At 36.8% G+C, this 19426-nt stretch overlaps 1 protein-coding gene across 1 annotated transcript; it reads left to right on the top strand.

The window, feature by feature from the left end:
- The first annotated feature begins 320 nt into the window (after window positions 1-320).
- Window positions 321-18653, top strand: adgrl4 (adhesion G protein-coupled receptor L4). Its single transcript, XM_077584243.1, has 16 exons — window positions 321-545; window positions 726-875; window positions 4467-4616; window positions 6440-6589; window positions 6710-6780; window positions 8432-8611; window positions 8728-8911; window positions 8979-9086; window positions 10553-10752; window positions 12727-12906; window positions 12983-13186; window positions 15908-16128; window positions 17256-17322; window positions 17409-17500; window positions 17578-17746; window positions 18260-18653. The coding sequence occupies exons 1-16, from the start codon at window positions 431-433 to the stop codon at window positions 18320-18322; spliced, it is 2304 nt and encodes a 767-aa protein (XP_077440369.1). The 5' UTR covers window positions 321-430; the 3' UTR covers window positions 18323-18653.
- Window positions 18654-19426: the final 773 nt, after the last annotated feature.

Genomic DNA, 19426 nt, shown 5'->3' with positions numbered 1-19426 from the left:
CTTGTCCAGTCATTAAGACGCAGCAAGTGACAAGACACTGTAAGTTACCCATTTGGGCTTGTGTAGTTAAATATGGCAACAGTGGAGTTATGTAAAGTTATCTGCGGAAGGGAGGAGGTCATCCTTAACTCCAGCCATAGTCTGCGTTGCTGTGTCCTGAGTAAAATCTCATTGGACGATTGGAACAATGGCAACAGAGGCTTTCCAAAGGGCAACATGAACCACAGGAAGTCTAGAAATACAAACACAAATGCTTCGAAACATTGCACAGTATAGTGTATAGTAATTGTAGTAAAGTGACGAAGTACTTTGTGGAGAGCATTAAGTAGATGAGGGACTTTGCTGCTATAGTCTTTTTGGCAAGAAGCAGATTAAAGATCAAGACAGGAAAGGGCCAGGTTTAGGGAAACAGGAAAAGTGATGCAAGGAAATGGACGACGTCAGAAGTCAGCCCACTACGCACCGTCTCCTAAAAGCCAAATTCAGAACCAGTGCAATTATGAAGCCTTCGCTGTGGTCACCGATGAAACTAGTACTTTTGGCAGGTACGTGAATCGAGCAAAATTGACAGTTTAATGCGGCTGAATGTTAACATGAACAAATATATTACCATGACTACCAGAATGTACTCAAACAACTCATGTAATGTATATTACACCAATGCGGGGACTGAAATGTTGTGTTCCATTTTCAAAAGGTACAATTTTGTGTTTGTGTCCGTACAGCATGGCTCTCCAGTATGATGGATCCCTGCCGATTCTCTGACATTTGTAAATCTTGCCACAAACTAGCATCGTGCAAGGCTTTGAATGGCTCCAACGAGGCTTGCTTTTGTCACCATGGATATACCGGAGATGGGACAACGTTTTGCAATGGTAAATATCAATACACAATAACATTCATGCGCTGAATAGTTCTACTGTTGACAGTTGTGTTGTGTGTTTATGTCTTGTAGACAGTCTAAAATGTTGTGAGTCTCATATTTAAAAAACACATAATAATGGTAGCTAATTGAAATGTTCATACATATGTTAGGGGAACCTTTAAAAGCGTCTGTCAAATGGGCTGAAAAATAATTAAGACTGAAAAGTTAAGCAAGGGGCATGTTTTAAAAAAAATTATTGGGTGAGAACCTACTTCTATTTCACTCCACGAGCGAGTGGTCATTTTACATATTAATACTGTTAATTAAGTTAAATGCAGTAGAATCTCTATGGTCCAGGTTCCAAGAATCCGGACAACTTGTTATTGCAGGTGTGATGTTCAACTTTATAGCTTCGACTGTACAGTTTTATTATTACTTTTCTGAAAAATCCCAAGTAATTAATAGTGTTAAATGGAAAATAATTAATGCACTATAGACAATTAGTAGTACAGCAGCTTGATTATTGGATGTAGGAAATTGAGGAAAATACAGTAAGTGCAAATTTAAAGAAATAATATTAATAAATTAAACCAGCTCTCTTAGGTCCAACAAAGTCGTCTGCAGTCAAAGTTGAATTTAAGTTAAAACATTAACTTTGAAACTGTGAAAACGAAAATAATATAGTGACGGTAATATCATAAACACAAAAGGTCATAGTTACAGGAGCTTAACCAGACCATGAATTTCATTTTACGGACAGTAAGAAACTGAAAGTGATTCAGTTTAACAGGGTCCGAAAGTAGTTTGCTCATTTATACATTTAACTGAGATATTTGATGTCAGTCAAATCCAAACAATAACAAAGTTTCTATAACCAGTACCAGTTTGGTGTAACATGCTGACAAAGCTACAAATTGGACAAAAAGCCTATACCAAACAGCAGTGTTTTAATTATGAAAAGCTAGCCAACTTAGCTCAACCAGTCAGTGTATTCTGCTTCAAATAGCTGTCTTCAGATTGGTGGTTGACTTGACAAACATCTTTTAGTTCCAGAAATTATCATGTTTGGTTTCTGTTTTTGGTTGTGTGTCTCCCTTGGTCTTGTCGAGTGTAATCCTGCCCTTCCTCATGTCAACCAATCAGTGCCCTCAGCCACTTGTGTCTTGTCCAGGTGTCTCTCGTTGTCTCGTCGGTTGGCTTGTATTTAGTTCCCTGGTTTTGTTCAGTCTTGGTTGGAAACCAAAAACAGAAACCAAACATGACAGAAATGTTTTTGTCATGCAAGCTTCCCTGACATATTAGTACTAGCACTACATCTGAGCAAGAAGTAGCCATGGTCCGAGTGCTAGCGTAGCAGATCGGTAGCATCAGGAGAAGCTAGCAGCAAAGGTGAACAGTTTGGACATTTGGTTGGTTAGAAGGCTACTTCAATAACTACAGCTTGAGTAATTTGAGGAAACACCTTTAAAACTATCTTTATTAACAAATTCAAAGGTTTAAAAAATATATATATTTTTTTAAATCAACCACAAGTAATGTTAAATTTGAATTAATCAAAGACTTTATGATGGAGGTGTGTATGTAACTGGTGGCTAGCGGCTAAAATTTTGAGTTACAGAAAGTTGGTTATTAGTCATTAATCTGTCTTCTTGTGTTTCTGCACTTTTAGAATATGTTTCCTGATGAACCTCACTATCTCAAATACTCTTTTTATGTGGAACATTTTTGTGGAACATCTACTTTTCTGGGTTTAGGGTTATAGGATGCTCGATACCACTTTTTTTTTCACACCAATAGGCTACCAGTATGAGTACTCATTTCTTGAGTAGTCACTATACCAACTACAGGTGCTTCTAGTACTTTTGATACATATCCCCCCGACCCCACCCCAACAACAACAAAAAGCACAGACACATTATTTTTAAGGAAGACCTGTACAATGTATCCCAATATAGCATTTTTTGTAACTTTAAATTGCATGAAACTAATGGTAATGTTCAATTCTTCTCATTTCTAGTTCCTAATCGTAAAACCGCCACAATAGGCCGCCAATGGAGTATATTGAAAAACAGGAGAACAATCAACCACACAAAAACAATGAGCACTCTCACTCAGGAGCTGATACTTTTAGTGACATTTTAAATATTTGCATTACTAACACATCTAATGGTGGCCCAAGAGTTTTGCACATGCTGTAAATTCTATTTTCCACCGCATAGACACTGGCAGATGATTCTGGGACGAGCAGGGTTGAATAAAGTTCACTCTATAAATTTGCTATTACGTCTTAACTTTGCCGTTTTTGTCACGTAAACAGAGAAAAGCCATTTTTTATTTCAATGGTGCTGCAGATGAAACATAAAAGTGAGTGTACTTGTGTCAGAGCGACTGCTAAGGCATCCTGTGCACGCCGCGAGGTATTTCCCTTTTGAATCCTAGTCACCTCTCATGAGAAGGCAGGATATCCCCTCTTGGACAACCTTTGTGCATAAAGTACAGACAGTATTTGTCATACATTGACACGTGAAAACAACAGTGGAAATTCAGATCAAGTCAGTTCCAGTAAATTGCATGGGTAGAGACGGGTTACCTCAACCAGCTGAAATAATTCCAGTCAGAGATCAGCTGTTAAATTAATAGTGTTTAAAGTAGGATTAAACACAAAACCCCGAAACCTTGCAAATTATTTGTAAGAACATGCCTCCACGTCAAAACAAAAACGGTTTTGTTTATGACTGAGCGAATCCTATGTTTACACAGCATCCACCCATTTGATACATTTTATTTGTCTGTTTGTGAGCCAGACATTCAAGTTAGTTGTGCATTTTTCCCTTCAAGCAAAAAAAGAAAAAGGTTGCACAATACACCAACTGGAAATAAGTAAAATCCAGCCGTTTTTATCCATCTTAGGGGGCAGCCATTTTGCCACTTGCTGTCGACTGGAGATGACATCACAGTTGCTCAGGGCTCAGGCAACAACCAATCAGAGCTCACTTGTTTTCTGAAGCTACGCTGTGATTGGTTGTTACCTGAGACCTGTGCAACATTGATGTCATCTTGAGTGGACAGCAAGTGGCAAAATGGCCGTCCCCTAAAATGATTGAAATATTAAAATTTAAATGGCTGGATTTTGCTTTTTAACTCATATTCCACTATGTCTGAATGCCATATTTAGACTAGTGGTGCTGCATAGAACATAATTATCATTGTAAAAAATTTTCTTTGTTTTTTTTTGTGTGTGTGTGGGGGGGGGGGGGCAGTGATGATGAAATAATGTCAGGTGCGTATATATGGTGGCACAGCCCCAAACACAGCCATTTTTTTGTCATCATTTTATAGTTGCAGATGGCCAACAATGTTTTTGACTCAAATATAACTTTCTCTGCCAGCTGGTTTTATTCAGATCAGTGGTAGTCATTCACGATCCTTTACGCCAAACATTGTAGAATCAGTCTAAATAAACCAAAACCTATAGCTTGTCTTGAAACATCAACTTGGTACTTTCTGCTGTTTTCTGTTGTCTACTTCATGAACCAGTCATGCCAAGTGACTCCGAGAGGGTTACCCAAGTGACTGTAATGTTCTTCTCTTCTTGCCACAGATGACAATGAATGCCAGAATGTGACAAACATCTGCGGCAACAAAGGCAACTGCACCAATACATTGGGCAGTTACAACTGTACGTGTTTGCCGGGTTACATTTCAACTGGACAGGCCAAGTTCCAGACCAATGATGGCACTGAGTGTATAGGTAATGGTATATTCTGAAACTCTACTTTTAATTCACTCCCAGACACTTTCACTGAAGCAACCCCCTTCGCTCACGGCTGTTTTACTGGATTTTGCGAGGCCCGCAGAATATTGTATTTTATTGCTATAAGAAGATTGAACCTACCAAAAAAAAAGATTAGAGTCTCTTCTTTCATCAGGAAAACATTTATATTTGTATCTGTTTGGTTTTGCAGCAATTAGAATTAGAATATAGCTAAGTTAAATCAATATTCACATACCTGATGAAAACGCTGAGAAAAACAGCTTGTTGCAACATGACCCTGGCTGATCTCTTATACTCTGCTGCCACCTGTTGGCCCTTTTTGGTAATAACTACCATTGCTTTAAGCCACCTCTTCATGTCAGAAGCGGCATCCAAGCCTTCTTTGGGCTCTTGCATCAAAATAATAATAATAATAATAAAAATAAACATGTAAATTTGTTTTAAGAGTGAAGGACAAAGTGGGCGGCCATTTTACCAGTTACTGTCAACTCAGCTGTAAATTACTTACATTACTCATGTAATGACCAATCACAGCTCACCTGTTTTATGAGTTTGATCGTGTGATGTGATGAAGTTGAGCCATGATTAGTTGGCACTTGAGCCCTGAGAAACTGACTGTGATGTCGTTTTCAGCCAACAGCAAGTGGCAAAATGGCCGCCTACAGAGAGGGATCAAAACGGGTGGATTCTGCTGGTTAATTCATATGATGAAAATGATACAAATTCGAATTTCTATTCATCCAAAACAAAAACAAGCTCTTTGTGTCAGATTTGTTAGAGCTGCCTGTTTTTTCTTAAACCAAAGCATCACTGAAAGGTCGAAGCTCTACAATATATAACTAAGTCAGTTATTTATCATTCGGTCTTCTTTTCATGTGGACTAAAAGTAGGAAGTGCTCCACCTAGCTGTTTGTTGACTTTTATATGGTGTTTTGTATGGTGTCAAAAACTTATAACAAAAACAAATACCGGTAGCCTATAATAATGGTTGTGGTATGATATGACACAGCACCACAGTATTGTTTAATACACACGGGGAAAACATATGTAATTCATGAAGTCAGAGACTTTTTCTTATTACCCAAGTGGTTGATGTGCAAGAAAGAATGATAGCTCATGTTAGGTAATTAGCTAATGTGCTAAAAGTCGCGTAGCTTTTAGTTGTTATTAACATAGTTCAAATAATTTAATGACTTCAAAAATGGCCTTGAAATTGAGGATTACGGTGATTACGACCCAAAATGGTAATTCAGAAAATTAGCAACAACATTAGTTAAAGCTTGAAGAACTTGAACCGATGTTGTTATGTGTGATTTCCTTTGTGTCATTATGGTAATGTATTTGCAAATTACTGATTTACCTTCTCAACGCCTGTAAACGCAGTTGAACAGCTGTTAGGTGTTAGCTGCTGGAACAGCGTGTGAATGTGCGAACTGTTTTGTCTTTCACTGAACTATGGAGGATAAACACATTGGAGGTGCTTCTTCCCCGGGCCTTTCGCTTCCTCCCCATCTGCTGCTCTGAGAATTCTCCCGAGAACTTTGGCTCAATATGCAGCATGAACAACAACACCTTCATTGCAAATGTGCAACTGTAGTTCTCAGCCCACACACATAATGAAAACATGTAGTCCACCATATGCATCATTACTACTAAGGATATTTCAAATGAAATCACGTTCTCAATTACAATGCTTAGATTTGATTATGTGTCATTACATTATGTTAGATGCAGGATCGCCTTTAATCGCATTGTGTTTGCTTTAAACTGAAGGGAAGCTCTTTGTGTGCATTATTCAGACATTGATGAATGTGAGGCAGGACAGGCATGCGGACCGAACTCACACTGCCATAATATCAATGGATCTTTCTATTGCACTTGTCAGCGTGATTACATCCCAACTTCTGGCACTAAGCACTTTCATCCCGAGCAAGGTGGAAGATGTAAAGGTCAGTATACACATGCACGCTCACCGCATTTGCTCATATGTTGCCCGGTGTTGATGTTGCATAAAATCCAAACGGAACAATGTTATGGTCCAGCTGATTTTGATAATTGTTATTTTTCAGATCATCCCCAAAAGCACTGCCATGACAACATTGGGTGCATCGCACAGACTGTCAATAAAACACTTGAATATGTAAGTACCTCATTTGCTGGTATTTGACACATCAATTTAACTACTTGGCGGAAAAAAATATTAAAAAGTATGAATGTGTAAATAATAATCCTGGAAACATAAATGTACAAGTAAATATACATTTCAACAAATTCACTTAAATGCTTGATTCTCAGGGTGTGAACCTTCGCTGGCCGTACCCAACGCTTCAACTATTATATGGTTAATCTCTGCTAAAGCAATTATTATCTCCTTATTTTAAAAAAAACCCGACCGAAAAGTATTGGCACAAACATCCGAGTAGTATGCTACGTGTATTTCTCGTAAGTTTCTGAGTTTTTTTCTCACAAATTCGCCACTTTAAAAAGTCGCAAATTTGCCACTTTATAAACTCGCAAATTTGCAAGTTTTTTTCTCGCACGAATTTGACACTTTATGAAGTCACAAATCTGTGACTTTATAAAGTGGCAAATTTGCGAGTTTTTTTTCGGAGTATTACCCCCACTCTGAAAAAATATATATATATCTACACGTGGCCCTAATACGCCATCGCAAGTGACAGACTGTAATTAAATGACAGAAGCGTGTTTAAAATAACAATGACGGACTTGGCCGACGTGAAATAATGACGGACTGATTATGACGGACTGGCGGACCCCGACTGCTGGTGTGCCCACCAACGCATGATAGCATTATTAATTGACATAAATATTTGTGCAAAAATATTTGTGCAAAAATTTGCCAGTCTAATTACTATGTTAAACTAAATGTAACACTTTCTTAACGTTGTGTCATTTACCCCACATGTCAAGTAACCACAAATGCTATTTAAATCATTATGCAAAAATATAAAACCTTATTTCACTTCTGGTGGATATCCTTTTCCATCTTCATCTTTTCAAAAAAGTGTCACAAAAGGACAAAGGAAGAGGCCAAACTGGCACACAGCGTTTAATGTTTTATGCTGGTTGAACTGATCAGAATAGATTTTATTGTCATTATCAATAACCGGTATATTCATTATGAAGTGTTTTTGGTCTGATGGTGCATGAAAAATTCAAACTTCAGGGTAACACTGGATTTTTTTTTTACACAAGATAACTATTAGGAAGTGCCATTGTTTTGGTTGGGTCTTGTTTAGTTTCATTTTCTTCATATTTTGGGTTTTGTTTGTGTTTATTTTACCTTAAGTTCGTTCATGAGCTGTGTTTTTGTCATATTGTTCTCGTGTGCTTCCCTAGTCTGGTCAAGTACCAAGTATCTTGTTTGTCCCTTTCGTTTCATTTGATTAAATTAAATTTAATCTTTGTGCAACTCTGCCTCCCTGCTGCCTTCCTTCCCTGCACTTGGGTTCACATCCATGTCAAACCGTGACAGGAAGATCTCTGTTTGAGTTGACATTACAGCAAACCAGAACAATAATATAAATAGCTATTACCTCTGTGACGGTGTCAAACAAAACTCAGCTTTGTTATCCTTGTTTTTGATACAAGTCTTATATTGCAGCGCGTCAGATTTTACAGGTGCGTCTGAAGGTGAAGAGGTGGAAACCGATTTAATAAAAACAACCCACAGTGTTTTCTATCTTAGTACATCCTTATATCTTTTCTCCAATCAAAATGAATTGTCCGGCTGAATGAAATGTTAGTTGCTTTCTTTGCTGCCCTTTTAGATGAGCAACCTGACTGAGCCCCTAAGCCTACTGAATGAAATTGCTCAGCAGTCGTCCGGGGATCTGACCTCTGTGGAAGTGATTGCCTATGTCGAGGCCCTGAGCCGGTCCACGTCATTGCTGGCCACAGGAGGAAAAGATCAGCCTATCGAACCGGCTGTTGTCCACTCAACTCTCACAGTAATCCTCACTCACTTGTTTCATTCTTCTCACTCACTGTTTCGACCATCTTATCTTGCAAAATTTGTGGCAAGCATGTTGGGGGAATAACATGTGGAGAATGCTCTTGTCAACAGAAATTAGTTGAAGCGGTAAACAACTTGGTAGAGAAGGATGAGCTGATAGCTTGGAGCAGGATCGACGAGGAGCGACGGGAACGAACCGTCACCAAGCTGCTGCATGCTGTTGAAGAAAGTGCTCTTATTTTGGCTAACAGCCTCCAATCGTCCAATGAGCTTCAGATTAAAGATACACAAATGGGTAAGGTCCTTATTTACACGTTGAGTAGTGTTCATCAATATTAATATCTGTTAATCCTCTTCAACAGAAATGAGACTTTTCACTTTTGATGCGCATCACAAAAAAGCCACATTGTCATCCACCATGGGAGGGGACATCGTGACTCTAACTCCAAAGATGAAAGAGGATAGTAACGGTGAGTCTAATCTTGGTTATGTGACAAAAAAATGCTATTTTAGGAATGGTAGCAAAAAAATAATTAAGAACCACTTGATCTAAGAGCAAAAATAGCAATTATCGTACTTCACGTTAATTCAAGGCCCTATAAAGTGAAATCATCCACTATGTACAACTTACCGACTTAGCTAGATACTCCATACCACAAAAAAATGCATCTTCTCTGGCTCCCGCAATTTACCGAACAGCTCAATGTCATTATTTAACTCATTCACAGCCTTTGACGGCTCTAAACGTCAATTTTTACTGGGATGACACTGAGTGAGTTAACTTCCCAAGCAAGGAGGTGACACCACGTACGAGCCCGTGGCCCGTACAACGAGCAATTGACGTCCTGGAAGCCTGTTAGCTCGCTTGCTAGCTGGTGGCTAGTGCCTCTCATCATAGCTTGGAAATTGCCACGATTACCTGCTGGGCTATTTCAGCCATTGGAGGCTTTAAAGTGAGAGTGTGTATTATTTAGTGCCATCTAGTGGTAAATTAATAATCATTCTTTTTTTTTTTTTTAACTATATGCAAACAAATATGTTCTATCACATAAACATTTTTTTTTTAAATATAATTGTTGATCTAGTAATCGCTAATTATATTTCATAGGTTGTGCCACACCTTACACGAGGCTGACATTTTTCACCGCCATCTTTCTGCTACGGATACCGGAAGGAGAAGAACTTTGCGAGGCTAGTTAGCCTCTGGTGGTGCTTGCAGTTAGTGTCAGACCCAATGGGTCGACCACCGCTTAACTTCTGGGGCCTGCAGGTGGTCGCCACTAAGTCCTATGATTGAGGCTTTTGCAAGCTTCTCCCACTAGCCGCTCTTGTTAGCCGCTCTTCGGCTCTAGCTGCTCCTGCTCGCTTGCTCCAAATAATAATTGGTAATAATTAGTGGTAGCCTTGCGAAGTGTGGTTTCTCTGTGTGTGTGCTTAAAAATGGTTGTATTCTATTAGTTCACCACTAGATGGCACTAAATAATACACACTGTTACTTTAAGCAGGTATAATTTTGCACTTTAAACAGGAAGGGATGTGTTGGTTTAAGAAAGGAGTGTCTTTCACTTTAAAGACAAATCATTTTTGGCCCAGAGTGATGTAAGATGTGTCGCAATCACAACACATTTAAAATTGGAACCGGAATAAATTTTTGACCTGTGTTCAACAGGCAACATTAAATCCAAAATGAGGTATTGACCACGATGTGATTCTGTAAAATAATTGTAAATGTGCATCTTAGTATATTTGTTAATATGGGGAAAAAAAATTGACTAAATTAATCACGGAAGGGAAATATACAAATATTTATGAGATATTGGATGTTGAGACATTACAAATCTCAGTATTGTCAAATCCGACACTCCTTGTCCATCAGCAAAGACAGCCAAAGAATGAGGTTTGACCGTGTGTTTGCTCAACTTGTGTTGTCCATCAGAGAGCGTGTCAGTGCTGTTTGTGCGATATGACAGCATGGGAGACATCCTGAAGCCGAGCATCGACCCGGGTGTCACCGACTACTCGCGCTATGCAGAAACGGGGGAAATCACTGTCAATTCCCAAGTGGTGGCAGCGGCCGTCAAACCTGCTGACGTCTACCAGCTTGACCATGTCATCTTCACTCTGAGGCACGTTGAGGTAAAGATGAACGGGCACGCTGAGCTCTCACTCAATTTGCTGCAGCTGCAAATTTGCGGCACAGAACCTTTTTGGGGGGAGTTACCCTTAATATCTGGTCATTCTGCTGCAGTAAGCATTTTTGTGCTACACCTTACAAAAATAGAGTTTTATTCAGTTTGATATATTGGATCCAAAACACCAACAAGAACAACTACTGCGAGACTTGCATCTGTCGTTGTGCCAATTAACATTTAGATTCTTATGAAGAAGTACTAGGGCTACAATTAAGAGAAAAAAAGTTCTCAGAAATTGAGTTAACAAAGTAAATTGCATGATATGACATGTGTAAAACTGTAATAATTAAATGTCTGAATCCAATTCCAGGAATAAAGAGTGTTGATACTGATGATGGTGTTAAACAATGTCAAATTTATACAATTTTTTTCTCATAACATTAAGATTTTATTCTAGAAAAAAAAAACTTTTTTTGATCTTTTAATATTCCAGTTTTTTTGTCATTCACCATGTCATGACTTTTACTTTCTTACAATAGTACTTTCTGACAGTATATTACTTTTTATTGATGTTATTCCTGCAGTTTTTTTCAAAGTTATTTTATGTCATCCTTTTCTACTTTTCAGTCTCTCCCTATACTATGTCTTTATAGAATTTAGTGAGTACCAAAATATCTCACCTAACTATTCTACCTTAAGACTCAAACTGCAGTACAATCTGATATCACGATATAGGGATGGACGAGTATCAGTATTGGGACAATATACAGCCTTATTTCATACTCACGATGCCTCATGTGGCCATTTCATGATCAAAAACTAGATATTTGAAGAATTATAAGAATTGCCACTCATTTCAAGCAATTTTAAGGTCTTTCTTTAAAATGATCTGTAAGTGTTTTATTTATTTATTTATTTTTAAGTATTCTTATTTGGCAATTCATGCCGACACAATTAAAAACTCACTTCTGACCTTACATTTAACGCAAAGACTTTTGTAGAGTTGAGATTCAGAGAATAACAGTAATGATTTATTTTTATAATTTATGTATGTATTTTTGTTGACAGATGACTTTTAAAGATGTTATCAAGTCAAGAAATCTGAAAAAAAAAAGTAATGACAACACCCTGCACAAATTTTTCATGAAATTTCGGACATTTAACTCTGTCGCAACCCCCTTCGCCTATAAAAACATGGAACCTACCAAAAGAAAGACTAGAGTCTCTTCTTTCATCAGGAAAAATAGTATAGTTGTATTTATTTCCGTTTTGCAGCAATTAGCATTAGAATATAGCTAAGTTTCATCAATATTCACATTTCTGGTAAAAACACTGGCAAAAAGAGCTTGTTGCAACATGGCCCTTGCTAATCTCTTATACTCTGCTGCCACCTGCCATTGGTTTAAGCCACCTCTTCATGTCAGAAGCTGCATCCAAGCCTTCTGTATGCTCTTGCATAAAAAACATAAAAGATTAGAGTCTCTTCTTTCATCGGGAAAAAAAGTACATTTCTATCTGATTCCGTTTATATATATTCCGTTTATAGCTAAATTTAAACATTATTCACAATTGTGTTTGAAATTGTGGGGAAAACTGTTTTTTTTTTTTTTTTTTTTCAACACGGCCCTGGTTGATCTCTTATACTGGGCTGCCAATTGTTGGCCGTTTTTGTACTACTATTGCTTCAGCCATTCTCTTCAGTTCAGAGGCTGCATCAAAACCTTGTGTATGCTCTAGTATATATATATATATATATATATATAAATACATCTTTGGGAAACTGGTCATATTTAAGATAGAACGTATTTATACGTTTTTGGGACCAAACAAGTTAATATCATCCTAATGCTACCAATTGCATTTCATTGCCATTTAGGATATTTTTTCTACCTGCACTGTTACACAATAAGAATGATGTTCCAAATTCAATACATATATGCATCTAACTGTATTTTTTGTTTCCTTTTTTCCTTCAAAGCCCGTCGACCTCAAAACCGATGTGACCAAATGCGCCTTCTGGGAGTACAAAACCGACAGCCTGCAGGGTCACTGGGCTACGCACGGCTGCAAGACCGTGCACGTCAACAGCAACGCAACCACATGCACCTGCAACCACCTCACACACTTTGCTATCCTCATGTCGTCGGGGCGAGACAATGTAAGGCTTCATGTTAAAGTGAAAACACAAATTAAACTGTGAATAAAGACACCATCCATTTCTCTTTACATGTCAGTTTGTCGCCCACCAAACCGTCCTGACCCGCATCACACAGCTGGGGATGATCATCTCCCTCATCTGTCTGTCCATGTGCATTTTCACCTTCTGGTTCTTCAGCGAGATCCAGAGCACCAGGACCACCATTCACAAGAACCTGTGCTGCAGTCTGTTCATGGCCGAGTTCATCTTCCTGGTGGGGATCAACATGAACACGCACAAGGTGACGACAAAAAACTCCTAAAACTATCCTAACATAGATTGCAAACTGCATGCAAATGTTCCCTACAAATACTCACCCCAAAAAATATTGCATGGAATTATGCAAACAATTTAAAAAGAGCTACTACAATATTGAAATACATTGCTGAACTGTTGCCTCGCAACAGCAATGGTTGTTTTGAAGTGCTCTATAAATAAAGTTTAGTTGAGTTGAGTTTTAAGAAAACAAGGTAACTGACAGGAGTGAATACTATTATTTATTTTGAAATTAAATTAACTAGTATGGAGCCGCAGTATACTAATATGTTCCCTCCCTTTACTCACCCTCAATTTACTAATCTGTAAACAAAAATCTGAAACGGAACAGGTACAAATGATTCAAGTGAGGTAACAGTAAACTAAGGTTACAGTTTAGTATATTGAGTGTACATATCAGTAAACTGAGGGAAGAGATTACTAAACCGAGGTTACATATTAGATAAGTGAGGTAACAGAATATAAAGTTGTAAACTGAGGATACAGATTAGTATAGTGAGGTAACAAATTAGTTTGAGGGTACAGATTAGTAAATTGAGCGGAGAGATTATTATATTGAGGGATCATATGACTAAACTGAGGATACATATTAGGAAAGTGAGGAAACAGATTTGTAAACCGAGGTTACTGATTAGTAAAGAGAGGTAACATTAATAAACTAGGGTTACAGATTAGAAAAATGAGGTTACAGATTAGTTAATTGAGGTGTCAGATTAGTAAACCGAGGTTACAGATTAGTAAATTGAGGTAACAGATTGGTAAAACGAGGTTACAGATTAGTAAAGTGAGGTAACATATTAGTAAATTGAGGGTACACTACAGATTAGTAAAATGACGGAAATTATTAGTATATTGAGGGAATATATTACTAAACAATAAAGTGAGGTAACATAAGTAAATTGAGGTTACAGATTAATAAACTGGGGTTACAGAGTAGTAAATTGAGGTAATAGATTACTAAAATCAGAGTAAATATGAGTAAAGTGAGGTAACAGATTAGTAAATTGAGAGATCAGATTAGTAAATTCAGGGAAAATATTAGTATATTGAGGGAATAAATTACTAAACTAGTAAAGCAAGATAACAGATTGGTAAATTGAGGTTACAGATTAGTAAACTGGGGTTACAGAGTAGTACATTGAGGAAATAAATGACAAAATCAGGGTAAATATTAATATAGTAAGGTAACAGATTAGTAAACTGAGGATACAGATTAGCAAAATTAGTTGACGGATTAGTAAACTGAGGTTACCGATTACTAAAGTGAGAGAACAGATTAGTAAATTGAGGTAACAGATGAATAAAATGAGTGTGCAGATTAGTAAATTGAGGTTACAGATTAGCAAAGTGAAGTAACATATCAGTAAATTGAAGGTACAGATTAGTAAACTGGGGTAATATGGTAGTAAATGTTAGTAAAATGAGGGAACAGATTATTAAACTCACTGTACCGATTAGTAAAGTGAGGTAACAGATTAGTAAAATGAGGGTGCAGATAAGTAAACTAAAGGTACAGATTAGCAAATAATATATATTTTTTCCATACCCTGGCACCAGGGGGGCTCTGTCGTATTTTAATAAAAAGTTCAATTTCATTGCAGAAAAGCATATACAGTATTCAACGACATTTTATGAAACAAAATCACACGAACAACCACCATTACACATTAGTAGAAGGTGCTCATGCACCCTGTGGAATGCACACACCACATTTTGAGAACGCTTGCATTTCATTTTCTATGCAACTGCTCCTGTTCAGGGCCATGTGAAACTTGCGCCTACACCAGCTGAATTTGTGTGAAAGGCACTGGTTGCAAGTCTATCACAAGGCACATAAAGAGGCAGACAATCATTCGCACATTCACACAGCCTAAATGGGAATCGAGCACACGCAGTCCTATGAGGCGAATGGACTACTGCACTGCCTTTGGCGAGTGAGGATAAGAAGTATGTAAAAACTGTATGATGGATGGATGCATGATGGACAACAAAAAAGAACAGCTACTGTATGTCATCATCATCACCTTCATCTGTGTCTTCTTAAAAATGTCAGCATTTTAGCCTACAAGAACCCCACTTGGAACTTGAAAGCATTTGCATTTGCGTATGTATGTGAAATCAAACCATCACCAATCCTTCAACTTAATTAATACCGTGTTACTTATATTTATTTACGATGATGATTATAAAAGTATTTCAATCATTACTAATTAGATTTTTTTTTTTAAAGGTTCCGCTGTTTATTGTATCCAAACACATCAGTTAAGGTCGCACAAACAGTGTCTTTTTAAATGTTGAAATAAAGTACAGGAAGGAAGAAAAATCAACATGCTAATGTCCCTCTGTTGGGTATTTGGAATGAGAACAATGATGTTATTTTCCTTTTAGTCATGATTTAACGCGCTATTCAAAATTGAGTCTCATATTCAACTCTGTGGGCAAACAGTTTTTTCACACACGGAACTCACTTCATTGCTTTTCTAAATTTGTATCTATCATTTTTATTGTCTCGTTATATTGCAATATCATTTAAGTTTTATGGTTACTTGGTCGTGGTGCAGGAAATGTGCGGCGCTAACATGAAAATCAACATTTAGCAACACTTTTATATGTTTTCAGGTCATTCAAATGGCCTTTTTCAAATGAAATGTTCTCTCTCTGTCTCCCATTCTTTGTTTCCTGGCAGCTCTTTTGCTCGGTTATTGCGGGGTTGCTGCACTATTTCTTCCTGGCGGCCTTTGCCTGGATGTGCATCGAGGGCATCCATCTGTACTTAATAGTGGTTGGCGTCATCTACAACAAAGGCTTCCTGCACCGTAACTTTTACATCTTCGGTTATGGAAGTCCGGCAGTGGTCGTGGCCATCTCAGCCACGCTGGGTTCCAAGTATTACGGCACTGATAAAATGTGAGCATGGATATTTTATCTTTTTATTTGATGACGCATTTACAAAGAAGTGTGGCAGTAAAGGTTTGCAAAAAGACCTTCACTAAAACTCAAATGACCATCTTTTAAGCGGAGGGGGGGAAAATCCATGGATTTTTTTTAAAGAACTTTTACTTGGTTGGGACAAAGGAAATGGAAGATGGTGACAGTAGATACTAGATAGCATTATTTAAAATAATAATAATTTCAGTTATACACCACAGATTTATTTTTTAAGAAAATGTGGCACCTTATAATTGAATTCTTTACGAAAAAAATAATAAAATCAAAAATCGAATCAAAAATGTAATAAAACCTGATAATGTTAATAATGTCACCAGCGTAATAAAAAATCCTGACTGATATTGTAATAACATTATTTCAACAATGTCATAACTTAGTTATTACATTATTGGAGAGTTATTAGATTCATAGTTGGATTTTTTTTTCTCAAAACTGATAAACCTTGACAGATAATGTAAAAAAAAATTGTTTATTTTGAGTTCAAAGTTCTACATTTTGTGTTTTGAGAATCGAAGAATGCTATATACATTTGCAGTAAAAAATGTAGTGTTTACATTTTGGTGTTAAACGTTTCAGAATTGATTTCACCTCTCAAAAGTGTATTTTTTTTTAAACACTGTCTGGTTGACATTTGTAAATAAAGGTCAGTGTTGGAGTTATTTGCCAGAGTTAAACCAACTCGACAGAGAGTTAATCAACGTAAGCTCCGCCCACTTGATTAGGACTGCTCTGCCGCAAAGAGTTTGGGGATATGATATAATGTATCTGATATAACAGTGTAATAAGGTAGTAATTATTGTTAAAAATGTTATTGCAATATCAGTCAGGATTTTTTAAAATTACATTATTAGTTTTATTACATTTTTGATCAAGTTAAGAGCAAATTGAATTACATTTTCAGTAGAGTATTACATTATAGGGTGCTACAAAGCATCTGTGTCTACTATCATTTGCTGGGGCTGAACCAAACCAGGCTGTATTGATTGATATCAGGAGAGCTATAGAAGCTGAGGTCCAATGATAAAAGGCAGGCAAAATTCAATTAATCACGGTTGCTAAGTGAACATGTTGCTTTTGTATTTCAGGTGTTGGCTGAGCACAGAGAACCACTTCATATGGAGCTTCATCGGACCCGCCTGTTTGATCATTCTGGTTGGTCATTTAATCAAATGGCAAGAAAGCACAAAAGTCTAAATTGGAGGGAAATTGTCATGTGATTGTTTTTGATCTCCACTCAGGTGAATCTGCTGGCTTTTGGAGTGATCATCTACAAAGTGTACCGACACACGGTGGTGAAGAAGCCTGAAACAAGCCACTACGAGAACATCAGGTGGGATTAGCAATACTCGATCTGACTTGTCCATCTCAGCTCTTATTGTCCATCAGTGTGATTGTGTGACTGGTCAGGTCATGTGCCCGCGGAGCCATAGCGCTGCTGTTTGTGCTGGGCGCCACCTGGACCTTCGGGGTGCTGCACATCCTCTACGAGAACACGCTCACCGCCTATCTGTTCACCATCACCAACGCCTTCCAGGGCATGTTCATTTTCATCTTCCTCTGTGTGCTCTCCAGAAAGGTAAATGTTGCCACATTCATTCGTACATAGACTTTTCAGACACACCAGCAGAAATAATAAATGATAAAACACGTCAAACTGGACGAGAATGAGATGCACAAAAATTCATATTTATCATATCTTAGACAAATTCAGTCCTCTAATTTGATGTTGGAAAAAAAAGTCTGATTTAGGTTTATAATATTTTGTCAATTGGAATTAATGTCTTAACCCTCCTGTTATGCTGCGGATCAAATTGACGCATTAGGAAAATCTAGTAAAAAAAAATAAATTAAATATATATATATATATATATATATATATATATATATATATATATATATATATATATATATATATATATATATATATATAACAAAATGGTTAATTTAGCAATAAGTGTATTATTATGATATGATGATATTATTATTATATATTACCCATCATATGAAGTGCTGTAGACATTTGTATTATTTTCCCCTTGGGCTTTGCAGCTGAAATATTGCTAATAAAAGTGGTGGTGTTGTTTTTCAGATTCAAGAGGAGTACTACAGGCTTTTTAAAAATGTGCCATGTTGTTTTGAATGCCTGAGATGAATTTAAGCGCCACGTCAACTTGAACAATAATGTTAGAGACTATACTTTAAACAGATGTTAAGTAAATGTGAACAGTCATTTTAGAATCTCTTATTCCATACATTCTCTGCTTATATTTTGTTATTTTCTGTTTCAATGCATACAATAAACAATCTCCGGACCATTCATCAAACCAATTCTTCTTTGAGTAACCCAGCAATCCACATGCCTTATTGCCTTTACATTGTTATTTTTGTTTTTATTTAAATCCCATTGTACTCTAACACTACAGACCTATACTTGCCCTACTCTTGTGTCTAAATGTTAAGTTAATAATAAAAAGAGTTTAGCAAACAAACCCTGTGTCGTTCGTTTATCCAGTTCTTGAGTGGTGAAAAGCTCCGCTTCCGGGTTGTGCTTCAAATAATGAACAATGGCGCTATCTAGTGATCAAAACTATGAACGCCCATCTCTAAACATTTCTTTCTGCTTTGTGTTTGTTTGGTTGATGTTATTTATTATTATTATTATTATTATTATTATTATTATTATTATTATTATTATTATTATTATTATTATTATTATTAATAATAATAATAATAATAATAATAATAATAATGATATCTTCTTTAATATAAAGTGAAACGTGAGTAAATATGCTTTGTTTTGTATTCTTGTTTGCTTGTTGCTATCTCGATAAATTATACTATAAATATTAAAATAAATAAATACATGTTTAATATTGGCATATTTATTTTTGCTACGATGAGGAAAAAAGGTTGTGGTTCATGAGCATTTACTGTACTTGGAAAATGTGAAAGGATTTCACAACGTGCTTAACCTGTATCCACATCACGTCGCTAGATGGCAGCACTCTCTTGAGCAACTGCACTTGCAGGTAAAGCCATAATAGTCACACAATGTTTACAGCCTGCCTCCCTGATTGATATTTCATTTAAACTCAATGACATTAGCATTTCACTTACAAAGAATGCAATATGTGCTTTCATATTCATTATCTTGCACATATACAAGACTACTTCTAGAGTTGTGTGTTCATTCCAGTGTGTTGGTCATGAATTATAAATGAAATAAACAAATTATATGACTAAAGAAATATAATTA

This window comes from Vanacampus margaritifer, chromosome 13 (genome assembly GCF_051991255.1).
Source record: "Vanacampus margaritifer isolate UIUO_Vmar chromosome 13, RoL_Vmar_1.0, whole genome shotgun sequence".
Lineage (NCBI taxonomy): Eukaryota > Metazoa > Chordata > Actinopteri > Syngnathiformes > Syngnathidae > Vanacampus > Vanacampus margaritifer.
Note: the sequence above shows the minus strand (reverse complement) of the source record. Positions and strands in the feature narration are given on the sequence as shown.